The sequence below is a fragment of the Mastigoproctus giganteus genome, chromosome 13 (genome assembly GCF_048544385.1).
Source record: "Mastigoproctus giganteus isolate SK-2022 chromosome 13, ASM4854438v1, whole genome shotgun sequence".
Classification (NCBI taxonomy): domain Eukaryota; kingdom Metazoa; phylum Arthropoda; class Arachnida; order Uropygi; family Thelyphonidae; genus Mastigoproctus; species Mastigoproctus giganteus.
Window position 1 is genome coordinate 74,195,223 of NC_143587.1, and position 14,647 is coordinate 74,209,869.

Consider the following 14,647-nt stretch of genomic DNA (forward strand, 5'->3'; position numbering starts at 1 on the left):
TGACCACCGCATATCCCCGGAGCAATATGGCCTTAGTTGCTAATGCTCCTAAAAACCAAATAACAACAGGTTATCAAATTGTAGCAGGCTGCAACTGAAATTTAACCTTGACAAATGCAAAGTACTGCATATGGGAAGAAGTAACCCCAGAGAAACTTACCAACTGTGTGGTACTACACTTAAGGTGGTAGAAAATGAGAAAGACGTGGGAGTAACTGTGCAGTCAGATATGAAGTTTTCTGAGCAATGCAGACAGGCTGCCAGGGCAGGTCACAGTGTTGTCAATGATATACAGGAATTTTGCTAGCAGGGAAAAGGAGGTGACTGCCCCTCTGTCAGGCCATGGCCTTGAGTACTGCATACAGGTCTGGTGGCCTCATTTTAGGAAGGATGTAGATTTGCTTGAGCATGTACAGAGAAGGACAACAAGATTGGTGAGGGGAATGAAGGGATCCTCTTACCAAGAGAGGCTTAAGTTCTGCAAATTGCAGTGGCTGGAGACTAGGCACCTGCGCGGTGATCTGATTGAGGTGTATAAGGCCTTGAATGGATTGAGCACGCTGAATTCTGATGGGATCCTTCCACTTGTTCAGATTACGAACCTAAGGAGGCATAAATTCAAATTAAGAAAAGACAGATGTAGAAATTGTGCGGAAGTTTGCCTTTAGCCAGCGGGTGGTTAATTGCTGGAACAAACTTCCATCTGTCGTTGTGGAAGTTGATAAGTTAAATAAATTTAAGGAGGAACTGGACAGGCATTTGGAGGGAATGGTGCGATTTTTTTAAATTTTTTTATTGGCTGATACTGCATAAGCTCATACACTTGCTTTCTTGCATCACATTCCACTACTACTACAACAACAGGAATGAAAATTACCGAATAGGGTTGAACCTGAAACTTAAATAGTGATTATTTGTCTTCGCGCATGTGGGTAAAGGCCCACGCATCGGAGATTAAATATAACCACCAAACATAAACAAAATTCTCGTGTAATTTAATTTCTACGGTTTCTGGAATTAAGTCGCGTATAATTACATTGAACATTAAGTATTTTGGCCTCGTTAAATAAAAAATTGTTTTTCATTAATGGCATGAAGGGCTAATTCTGACGCTGCTGAACGAGAAGCACTAACTGAGGCTTCATGTTGATTTACACGAATATTCAGAGAAAATCGCATCACACCTTGCGTAGATGAGTTGCAATCACAGCAAGAAATGTTGTATACCAGATCATTAATGTGTTGTGAACACGGAAAGAACCGAGCGATTGTTCAGTATAGTGTGTAATTTCCATATTGGCCCGGCCACAATTTTAAATTCAGTATCTTTAAAGAATCTATTAAGCTGTTCGTGCCACTGTTCAACATATGGGACAGAAATAAAGTATTTTTTGATATTACTATTGTTGGTTGGTGTAGTATTTTGTATCCTATCCTTAGTCTGTACCTTAATTCGGTTTATTGTGGCCAGGGGATAACCCCTATTTAAAAACCTGCTAGTTAACATATGTATTTCTGAGCCCAAAGCAGATTCCGTCATTGAATATTTATAGGCATTTAGAAATTGATTAAGATAATTGATCTTTTGTAGGTGAACGGGTGATAGCTATTATAATGTAGAAGCATACCGGTGTTTGTAGGTTTTCGATAGATGCTAAATTGGATTTTATTCGAGTCCTGAGTAAGCGTGAAATTTAGAACGTTTAATGACTTTGTATCCGTATCTTCCCTTTCCAATGTAAATTTGAGTCTAGAATGAATATTATTAAACAAATGTAAAATGTCTTGGATAGTATACTACTATCAGTAATAACTAGAACATCATCTAAATACCTCCCATAGTATGTGATACGGGGTCGAAAAGGTGTCAAATGTATATGCTCAATTGTTGAGAGATAGATAGATCTCTGACATTAAGCCGCTGAGGCTCGAATCCACTGGCAATCCAAAAATTTGTTTGTACACCTTGTCTTGAAAGATGATATAGCTGGCCTCAACTAACAGTTTAATTAAGTGAAAAATTTCCTTAATAAGTAGCTTCGTATAATTAATCGGTATTGAGTTTTTATTTAACATATCCCAAATAATATCTAATGTGTATTCAATGTTTACATTTTTATATAACGAGGTAACATCTAGTGAGAATAAATTGTCATCGTCGCCAAGTCTAAGGTCTTTAAGATTATCGTAGTTCTTAATCCCAAATTGTATTATCTGTCTAAAGGGTTTTATGATTTCATGCTTACTCGGGACTCGAATAAAATTCAATTTAGCATCTATCGAAAACCTACAAACACCGGTATGCTTTTACATTATAATAGCTATCACCCGTTCACCTACAAAAGATCGATGATCTTTATCAATTTCTAAATGCCTATAAATATTCAACGATGGAATCTGCTTTGGGCTCAGAAATACAAATATTAACTAGCAGGTTCTTAAACAGGGGTTATTCCATTGCCACAATAAACCGAATTAGGGTACAGGCTAAGGATAGGATACAAAATACTACACCAACCAACAATAGTAATATCAAAAAATACTTTATTTCTGTCCCATATGTTGAACGGTGGCACAAACAGCTTAATAGATTCTTTAAAGATAGTGAATTTAAAATTGTGGCCAGGCCAATACGGAAGTTACACACTATACTGAACAATCGCTCGGTTCTTTCCGCGTTCGCAACACAAATTAATGATCTGGTATACAGCATTTCTTGCGGTGATTGCGACCCATCTTACCAAGGTTCGACATGATTTTCTCTTAATATTCGTGTAAACCAACATGAAGCCTCAGTTCGTGCTTCTCATTCAGCAGCGTCAGAATTAGCCTTTCATGCCATTAACGAAAAACACATTTATTTAATGAGGCCAAAATACTTAATGTTCAATGTAATTATACGCGACTATTAATTACAGAAACCGTAGAAATTAAATTACACGAGAATTCTGTTAATGCTCGGTGGCCATATTTGAACTCTGATGCGTGGATAGTATGTAGAACACTTCCGTATGATACTCTCCAGAAATTAAAATGAAAAAAAAAAAATCGAAAACTTACTATTTTACTATCTTATTATTTTACAAATATTAATAGCAACGTAGAACGTATTGAGTATTACAGCTCTAATTCATACTATCTGGCTATGGATATAAAAGGAGGCTGTGTCACATGTCATCTGGTAAAATGAGTATGCATGGACACACAAGCCTGTAACTTCTAACACGGCTGACAGGAGGAATCTAGACAAAGACAGTGCAACCTTCAATACCTTGAAGGTTAGTTAGTTAGTTATTTGGTTTTTAGGAGCATTAGCAACTAAGGCCATATTGCTCCGGGATATGCTGTGGTCATTCCCTGACCTTTCCGCGTCCTCCGCATTTGGTGGTGACTGGCTCTAACCCCGGTCTAATCAAGAAGCGTGTGCTACGCACTGCTGCTCCTTCCCACCTGGCTACGGAGGCGCCTTACCTTGAAGGTGATATTGGCATGAGTGAGAGATTGGAAGATGTCATCACTGAAAAGTAAAACCAGCTGACAATACCGACTCCACAAAAGAGATGATTATTCATTAAAGCACAGTAGACAAACTTGGAAAATCAAGTGTGTGCAGAATTCAACATAGGTCCTGGGCAACCTGTTTCAAAACAGTCAAAAGGGAGTTGCACAAAGCTCAATACCAGGGCCAGGTTGCTGTGCACAAACTATTCATAACACCCACTAATGTTCTTCTGCACGTACAGTAATACGTAGAAAAGCATTAGTGCCCATGGATCATGGAGCAGTGAATAGTTTTAATACAGTCTGATATAATTAACACACAAGTGAAGCACTGAAATCACCAAGAAAAGAGGAAGAGGAATATCTACACTGATGGGTTAGCAATTAACTGCACACAGTGTTAGACAATAAATCAGGTTCAGGTGAGTAATCATTCATATATAACGTTAGGTTTATATAAAGTAGATCGATGCTAGCTCTGATCAATGCTACAAAAAATATGCTGGAAGTAAACTGGCCTAAACTGACATATTCTGCTGAATAACAAATACAAGTTACAATGACTATATGACAATCATATAAATAATCTCTTTGAAGTGTTAGGTGATCAGTTCCAAATATATTCAGAGAATAAAATTCAACAAGAACTATGTTCCCTAATCATTATATTAGCAGTTTTCTTTTTCTTCTTCAGTTTTTCTTTCTTTCGTATTTTATTTTTTTTTTTACTAAATGCATTATGAAATAAGTTCAATTTTTGGGTTAGGAGAAACTACTTGTTTCAAACAGTAATTTTTATAACTATAAACTTTATCACTTGAAATAAGTATATACAGAAACTTACGTACAAGTTAGTGTAATTACATCATTTCTGTATGCAGCAATATCACAGTAACTCATTGTGAAGGTACTCACAATATGAGATATACTTAAACGATGCCAATTTTAAACTACTTAGTAGTTAACTGCATACAGAAATGATGTAATTACACTAATTTGTACGTAAGTTGACTTCTTTCGCAACCTGAGGCTATAGCCCTAAATTTGTGCTGTATATACAGAAATTACTTCAGGTTCTGTTATTGCTTTCAGGACGGGCACAAAAAAAAAAAAAAAAAAAGAATAAATAAATAATATAACATTCCTGTATATCTTTAACTGACACTAGCTTAAATCGTATAAGTGAACTGCAAGGAGTTTAAAACTTTATTTATTTTTTATTTTTTTTTTTCAGAAATAAATAAATTTTGTTTATATTCCAGGGTTGCTATGTACAAGAATAGTTAAGGATTTATAAGAATTTTGTGGTATTACGGATATGAGCATGTGATGAGTGCAACTATATTTACGTGATGAGTGCAACTCTATATTTAGATGCTGACTACTCAATATTTAATGGAATGATCTTTAAGTGAACTGACTATGTACTCCAACAAAATTTTATTCTACATATTATAGGGAGAGGACTTTATGAAGTGCACAACACATTTCAGAGGGTAAAGCTTTAGAACTTTTCATTTATATATACAAGTAAACAGGGCTCAACAAATTTTCTTGTCCATAAATAAAAAATTATGGCCAATGAATGGAAAAAAAAAAAATCATGTTTTTTTTTCATTAATATTCTCTTAGTCTTTTGATTTCTTCCAGATGCCAAGTACTAAATTTATAAGTAGAATGGGTACAAGAAACTCTAATGCAATGCTGATATGTTTTAACACTGGAATATGGGTAAAAGATTAGAGTAATATAATAATTCAGCAGCTGTTTTTAATCTTCATTGTGTGATCTGTCACTTTGTGAATCTTCACTAAAACTTTTATGTACTTAATTAAAAACTAGTAAATACTTCACTATAATTTTCATTTCTTAATAAATTTACATTAAAACAAAATAAGATAAAACAGCGCAGAAAATTCATCACAGTTTGTTAGTTTTCAATGCCATCATATATAAGGTAAATGTCACTAACTCTTTAAACAAATAGAAAAGTGGAATTACTATATACAGTGACAATTCAAAGTATTTTTGAAATCATAAAACTTAAACAATCTGACAACAGGTGAAAAAATAAATTTATATTAAAAAAATGACTAGAAAAGAAAACCAATTTACTTGCAAAATGTTAACAAGACTAGAAATTACAAAATGCAGAGAATTTATATAAAATTTTAATAAGTATAACAATATCACTCTAAAAAGAGGTACTGTGGAATTGTACAAGAATGTAAAAATTTTTATAATTCCACACACAGAAGTTGCCAACATTGTGAAACATCTAAAGATAAAAGTTTCACATTTAGGTTTTAAAAAAAATGCTTTTACCACTTTTCATAATAAATTTAAGAAAATCTCAACAATTAATTAATTCAAAGCCAGGCATGTGGGGTTGTGATATCCCCAGACAATATTTCAGCAATTCATGCTCTTCATCTACTCCATCCACACAGCTGAAACTCCTAAGAGCTGTTTTTGAAAATATTTATATGTTGAAAATTCCAGAAATCTCCGTTAATTATCACACAATGAAGAAAAACTCATGAATTAAGTTAAACCTAATTATGTGCATGTGCTGATTGGCATCTGTCACTTACAGTCATTGAAAGCAAGCTGACTTGAATTGTGTGAGCTTTCCTCTAATTGGTAATGCTGCTCTCTAGTATCAAGATATTGAGGAATTGTCTGGAATCAAACTGTTACTGCACGTGCTTCACTTTTTGTGCAGTGGGTGCTCCTGTTACTGACAAGCTGTCATCCAATCACAGCTGTCTGTTGAAGTGTTTTTAAATTTGCATTTTGGCATTAACCCTCAGCATGTGGGTTAATGTCAGTCTGTAAAAAATGAGCACTTCAATCTGTGTGGGGTGTAATCTACCCGAAACTTCTTAAAAAGATTTACATGTTATTCTCAGACTTTTAGCAGTACTTCCTGTACCCCTTCTTCAGTAAATTCTGGAAATGCTGTGCCTATGACACTGTCATCCTCACATGTGGGTATGTGAGGCTGCTGATGTCATAAGGGCAACATTACAGGAATTGACTGAAGGAGTACAGGAGGCACCACGAAATGTCTGAGAATAATCTGTAATTCTTTAAGAAATTAAAGGCAGATTACATTCCACATAGGTTGAAGTGCTCATTATTTCACCAAAATGCAGCTCTGCAAATTAAATATACTATTAATGTGAAATAAAATGCCAAATTAATGCTACTTAAAAATAAAAATAGTGAAATTAAAAGGACAAGTCAAACAAACAAAATGTACACATTCTTGAGATTATGTTCTGCCAAAAATTCATACTGGACTTTGTTTTCAAGAAGTGTTGGGGGCGGGGGGGTTCTTTGCAGTTTACACTACAAATATGTTTTGCCCACTGAAATCTTGTTTTTTCCTAAGACATGTTATGTTAATGTCATATCTGTAAAAATTACAAAATGCAAGTCTACTTCCTTCTGACAATATATCCTGTGCTCTGCATAGTAAGAGCATGCATCCCTACAAATAAATCTGTAAATGATGCTTCTTGCTGCTTATATACTATCCAGCCTCTTGTCTGTTTAATATAAGCATTAATAAGCAAATTTTATAGTGCAAGTCGATAACTTTTGTAGTAATAGTACACCACATAGCTTTTTTTAATATACAGAATTTAAAAGAAATCATATAAAATTACATTTAAAAAAGCCCCATAAGTTTGAGAACTTTGTGTTTCTTTCTCAGTGGTTAACTGAACTGCTATTTACTAGAAGTAAATTATTTACATACTGGAAGAGAGCATTTCAGACGCCACCAAAAATCAATTATGCTGTCTATTTTAAATTGTTATATACTGTCATAGTTGTTCTTTTTGTCTCCAGTCTACTGATATTCTATTTTATTTCCAGTGTTCTGTTTGGTCTGGGAAAGGTCTGTTTTAGAAACCTGGATACAGTGTTTTTGAAGAGAGCATACCACTGGGATTAATACTCAGTCTGTTTACATTTGCAATAGTTTTAATCTGTAAAACAAAAATAAGTTCTCTGTAAAACCATAAAAGTTATTGGTAGCTATGGTTACTAAATACAAATTTATTCCAACAACTCCCTTGTTCTCTAAGTTGACACTTTTCAAGATGTAACTGAAGCAGTGCAGTTGATAAAGTTAGTTTTGTCAGTATACATTCGACCTTTGAAAGCTCATTGAATTTGATCTTTCAACACTAAGCGTTTAAATATTTTAAGAATACTTTAACTGAAATCTGCTACAAAATAAATATTTATTTTACAGTATTTTTTTTATTATGACAATTTGCTTGATTTTCAAAAGACATTTTAGATCATTTACTTATCAAGTAACTATTATGCAATAAAAGACTAATACTTTTTATTATACAGCTAATCGTGCTGTAATGCAAGATACAGTGCATTACAGCAGGATTAGCTGTAAAAACAATGCTTGAAAAAACAGTGCATGGTAGAAATAGAAAGGCATACTATAACATCCATGCATATTTTCATGTAACAGCCAGGGATAGGCTCCATAAAAGATATAAATTGTCAATATGTTCCAAAAAACAGTGCAGAATACATGCTGCATATGCCAGTTATGGTATGGTTAGTAGAAACAGAAATGCACACTATAACATACCTACTTTCAGGTAATAGTTGGGGATAGGTTCCATAAAGCTATAAATTGTCAATACTTACCTCATTTTAAATTTTATTTTTATCATATTATACATATTATGCTATTACTGGTACATAACATATTATTAAAACACCAAGGTTATTAAATACAAATTTATGAAAATAAAACACCAGCAATATTGTTTTGTTTTTGATGGCAAACTTTTCAATCAAAAAAAGGGGGGGGGGGAATCTTCTAGTACTGAACTGCTCATCAACTCATTCATTTTTTTTTTTTTTTTTTATGTGTAGCTTCTTTCACTATCTGGATCCATATCAAAAACCATTTTTGCTCTAACTTTAAAACTTTTATTTTTATTTCAAAATTTGATACCTTCCATTTTTTTGAAACACTATTTTTTTTTTTTTTTCACTCATTGTTTGTAATATGGGTAGTAAGAATGAATGTATATATACAGGAACAGTACATAAATTTTTACACACAAAATATGTGACAAATCAAAATACACAGCATGCAGATGACAACCATAAATTCAAATGACACTACTGAGAAAGAGAAATATAGTGCAGCAAGCAGCTTTCACACATTTAACTTTGAATTTATGTACGCTTAAATGATGAACAAAGCGTATCAAATAAATGTGCATAATTTGAAACATACATTGTAAAATGGCACATTATAGCAGGATGAGCTGTAATTTGATATTAAAATACAATTACTCATGAGAAAATTCTCTCTAAAACAAAAAAGTCTAAAACAAATATAAAATATGTTGTATTCATTAAAAAAAAAACTATTCTTGTAACTGGCATACTGTCCACAACTTTTGAAAACGGCCCATTTCTTGAAAAAAAAAAAGGTAATTTTAATTGTATTCAAGCATATTTTTTACTATGTTAAAATTATAATACTTTAATCAAAATTATTATAAAGATATAGTATTGCATTACTAAAGCAATGTTAAAATTGGTGTTTTAAACCAACTGATATTCTTCAGGCACATATGGATTTCAATATGATTTTCAGCTTATAAAGATTGTTACAGATTTTGGCTTATAAATATACACATTTTCCCCCTCTCAAACTATACTGAGCAACCAGTTAAAATTATATCTTTTTAAAAGGCTAAAACATTAAAAAGATCAGAAGCTTCAAGGCTATAGGAGAGAGAGAGAGAGAGAGAGAGAGAGAGAGAGAGAGAGAGAGAGAGCATTAATGTTAATAACAGGACTACACTTTTATATATATATATATATATATATATTCTTGCCAGCTGCCACATGTAGTATGGTTTCCAGAGGTATAGGTTATACCATATTTTATTGAACTATATATGTATTTTTGAATTATCTGATGTATACCCATAGAGCTTTGCATTCCAAACCCAGTTTGCTGTAAATACCAGTTAAGTTAAAAGTCAAAATTAATATTCAGTCTCAAATTATGATCACAAAAACTTTATATTTGCCAATACTAAATATAAGATTAATTAAAATTAGTAAAACTGTTATTATTAGGATAACAGAAACAGGTATGCATGAACCATTCATTTTGCTTAGCTATCTATCCATTCCAAGCTCCTGATAAGTAATGGAGAGATGGCCATGTGAATGAATGGATTTTCTCTTTGTTCTCTTTCTATTTTTTTCTTTTATCTGTTCCTTTTATTTTTTTCTTTCCTTTCCTTTTGTTAATTCTAGGTAATTCGGATTTAAGTGCCTAGATTAGTATATATTTATTGAAGATTAAGTCTTTTAAATACAGGCATATACATCACCACTAACACTAAAATTTGTTAGTCAACACCATTAGGCTAAAAAATGTCTGAAATGAACCATATTATACCTACATCCATTCTATGAAATCTGATCCATAATAAATTACAGTTGGATCTCTCTTTAACGAATTTCCATATAGCAAATTTTTCTATGTAGTGAACCTTTTTGATTTCCCCTTGGTCATTACATTGAAAATAGTTTTCCTTATAACAAAGAAAATTTCATATTGGAAATTTTCTTTGTTATAAGGAAAGGATTTTGACAGACCTGGGTACGCATTGTTCGCACCTCTGGCCTTTAGGCAATAAAGCTGATGCTGTAGAAAGCACGAATTAAGAGCTAAAATGATTAAGAATTAATTCCTTTAGCTTTTGAGCTAAAGGGATTAAATACCACAAATTAAGAACTAAAACATTCTACAATTTAGTGGTTCCTGTAAAACCCTACAGGAGGAAACTGGCCAACTACAGCACAGGATAGAAAAAGATGGAAGATTTTGGGAGAGGCTTTTTTTACAGCAGTGGGTAGGCAATGGCTAAAAAGAAGTAAAACCTATACACTACTGTACCAAGAAGTCACACTGGTCAACTGCTATTTATATTATGTCCACAGCCATTGGCAAAGATTAAGGCATATTCTCGATGCGGACATTGGCTCTGGTCAACCTGTTTTCTACTGTAAAAAAAAAAAAAAAAAAAGAAATTGCTTTAAAATTTGGTATTTCTGCCAGTAGTGTGTTAACCATTCTGAAACTGTTTCAATTTCAAACTGTTTTGAGGAAATGGGACCCAGTCAGAAATATACAAAATTATGCCTTTGTGAAGATGTAGATAAAGAAGTTTAAGTGGATGAAGTTGATTTGAGACCAAAATGTGCTGATATCAGGGCCATTAATAAAAGAAAAGGCTATGGAGTATGCATATTTTCTGGGGTATAAAACATTCCAAGCCAGTTACAGTTGGCTGGACAAATTTAAAGAGTGCCATAGCTTACTCGAAAAAGTTATTTCTGATGCAAGTGGAGTTGCGATTGAAGAAGACTATACCCATTGGAAAGAAACGGTTTTGAAAAAAATTATGGAGGACTATGAGCCCAAAGACACATTCAACAATGATGAAACTTTTATTTTTAAATGAACAAGACAACTGACTTTTAAAGCTTATAAATGTTTAGGTGGTAAAAATAGTAAGGAGAGAATTGCACTCTTGGTTGGTGGAAATATGACTGGTAATGAAAAACTGAAGCTTTTGGTAACAGGCAAAAGTAAACAACCCCGATGTTTCAAAGGAGTAAAGTCATTAGAGTTCAACTACAACAAAAAATCTTGGATGACAGGTAAAATTTTTGAACAGTGGATTTTAAATTTTGATAGAAAGATGACGAAAGAAAACAGAAAAATCGCGTTATTTTCAACAACTGCCCTGCTGACCTTCACTCAGTAATTTCGAAACTTACAAATATGAAGTTGGTTTTCTTCCCTCTGAATACCTAGTCTAAACTGCAGCCAATGGGCCAAGGATTTTAAAATGCCCTATCAAAAGTGCATACTGAAAAAAAATTATACTGAGAATAGAAACCAACCAACCTATAGATTCTGTTATAGATTTGCAGATGTGCATATGACAGTTGGTAAAATTGTGGAGAAAGATGTGACAGAAACAACGATTAAGAATTGTTTTGCAAAAGCAGGCATTCATTGTTGTTAATTAGCATTTTTAGCAAAATGATAATTAACAGCATTGAGAGGGATGAACTACTACAAGACACTGAGCAATCTTGGGAAGAGTTCCAAGCGAGGTTTGATCAGTGGATAAATTGTTCTTTACGAAATTTTAGGAGTTGATAATGATGTCAGATAGCTGAATATCTGAGTGACTCCAACATTTTGGAGAGTATTCAAAGAACTAGTGACAATATTAACAATGAGTTGAATGAAAATGAGGGCAATATTAAATCTTCCAAACAAGAAATGTTGGCAGCATTTGAAACTTTGCGTCGAGGAATTCAGTGGGAAAAAAAAAAAAAGTTACAGAAAATATTTGAGTGTTTAAAAAAATGTAAACATTTTTATGAACGATACACAGTAAAATCCAGTGTATAACAAAAAATAACCAAATATTTTATAACAATTCTTAAGTGTACTAATACATTGTGCACATCATGTAAATAGTCATTTCTTGATATGTACATATTAATAAATTAATTATTTTAAAATGTTAGAAAATTTATTCATTCCCATTTACTTCTGATTTAATTCCATCTTTTACTATTTTTGAATTTACGGTATTTTTCATTGTTGAAAAGGTCATATTTCTTTATAATGAAATTTCTGTTTAACAAATTTTTTTCAAGGGAACAATCAATTTCGTTATATAGAGGTCCAACTATATATAGGATCCAATACATATGAATAAAATTGAATCATGCGTATAATGGTTATTTGTTAACTGTAAAATGTCAATAGCACATTCCTAACAATGCATAATATATAGGATTATTTAATTGTAATAATAAAAAATATATAACAAAGAGTGTGTGTGTGGGGGGGGGGGAATCAAGGCAACATGTGGCACTGACAGTGCAAACAAGAGATCAATGCCATTATGGAAAAACTTTTTCCTATTGTAGGGCTGTCCACAGAAAAGTTGCACTTCATTTGTCTCGTAGTAAATTTTGATCACTCAATATATGGCACAATGTTAATTCTGGTTCACTGACAGTGAGCAGTGATAAAATCAATATGAAAAGAAAGATGAAAAATTAACAAGGGAAACTGTTTGAAAAATTTTTACCTACTTTAAATCAAAACACAGAACTGCAATGAAGACTTGTGGTAAAGCAACCACAATACCAATTTGTTTAGTGTAAACAGTCTAATAAATAACCTGTGATCACAAATCAGGTAGGTCAGTATGTCGAAAACAATATAAATTGTGAGACACTTGAAAAGAAATGTCCAACGAGCTTACTGATGAGTGAGTAGTGACTTTGATTTTATTCAGTAAACTACAACAGGACTTCAGAGAAAAAAGGCATTTACTCTACTTTAAAAGAGTGAAAGAAAATAATCTCATTTACTGGCAATAAACAAACTTTTTAAAAATGATCAGTTAATATTAATCATTTTTAAAGAGTTCATTTGGCCAAATGACACTAATGCTAATTTATTTTCATAGTAAATCATTTTTTCTAATAATATATTACTGGAAGTTAGGCCACAAATACGGAAAGCACAATAACAAAGTTTTTTTCACTAAGCACTACGGCTCTGTTGTCCAACTCACTATATAAAATATCTCTGACAAATAAAACGTTTAACATAACTATGAATAACGTACATTTCTTTATTTGGTTAAAGATAGAGAAATGCTACACCCATTCAAGTGCCATGTCCATTTAGACACTAGTTCAACCTGGACATATTTCAGCTGATAAAAGTTACTGACTTATTTTATATCATGCAAGGACCAACTATACACATTCAAACTAAACAACTCTTGTTTCTTTCAAAAAATTCCTTTTCAAATATTTGATAGTAATTTTGGATAGGCACTTTTTGATGATGGGAATGAGTGATTTTTTTTTTTTTTTTGTTTAGCAGTTCACTTCTATGCATCATCATGACATCACTAATATTAATAGTGAAAAATAAATCCAGTTTAACATAATGGATGCCAATTGTTTTTAGTAGTACCTACTAACCAGCAATTCAGTCTTTTTTCTTATGGTAATTTGGCATACTATTCAGTTGATACTGAGCCTATCTTCAAGTCTTATCAAAAAGCAGAAATAACAGACTGTGATCCATAGATATTGCTATAACAGTATAACAATATCTATGGATCTATAAAAAGCAGAACTGATCTGACTATACATTAACATAAAATTAAGAGATATACAGATGATTCAAAAATAGTGGGATACACTAAATTTACAAATTAATAAATCTGAACAGATTTATAAGTTTTGCTACACAGTCAAGGCAGCATACATTAATGCAGTGTACTATATTAATACAGGGCATCAACTGGCACGTGTACAAGGTTGTATTAATACAGTACACAAAGATGCCATGCAGTTCATAATGTTATACCTATTTGAGGATAGTGGTTACTTGGCAGTAGCTGCATTGCTATGTGACTACTGCTCTATTCTTGTGAACCCATTTGGATACAAAAACACTGTCCATGCCGGAAAATTAACCTTAATTAAATAAAGAAACTTCAAAATTTAAGGATGGTAGAGAGTTGACACAATGACTACAGTTGTTTGTTTGGGGGTTTTATAGCGCAAGGACAACATAGCCAAAATACACCCAATGACTAAAGAAACCAAAGCAATGTAAAAAATGATTCTATAACTGAACAACAAGTTGAGCCTTTAGCAAGAACAATGAACAGTGAAAAAGACTTTGATAATATCCATGCCATCTTATGGCATGGATAGCATCAAAATATTTTTTCTTCTAATTCCCCCATTAGCTTATTTTTAAAAATCACTTAATTACATTCAAAATTCACAATTTAAGGTTAATGTTTGCTAATTTTAGCTTTAAAAATCATTTTAGTTATATTATCATTACACTAAAGTTATTTCATAAGTCATTTAATAAATGCTAATTTCTGAACTGTTTATGTCTTTTGTTATTGTTTCATAGACAATATATTTACAGCCAAACCAAAAGTGAACACTATCTGACCAGCAAAACAATACACTTGGTCATTGTGTATCATATGTTTTT

The 14,647-nt window shown here is 32.5% G+C and overlaps 1 protein-coding gene across 1 annotated transcript in view; it reads right to left on the reverse strand.

Annotated features, from left to right (window-relative positions):
* Positions 1-7,305: 7,305 nt before the first annotated feature.
* Jwa (PRA1 family protein Jwa) overlaps positions 7,306-14,647 on the reverse strand; it is a 75,445-nt gene continuing 68,103 nt past the window's right edge. The window contains exon 5 of the mRNA XM_090387596.1: positions 7,306-7,499. Within this exon, the coding sequence (XP_090243722.1) occupies positions 7,478-7,499 (22 nt within the window). The 3' untranslated portion in view covers positions 7,306-7,477. The remainder of the gene's footprint in view (positions 7,500-14,647) is intronic.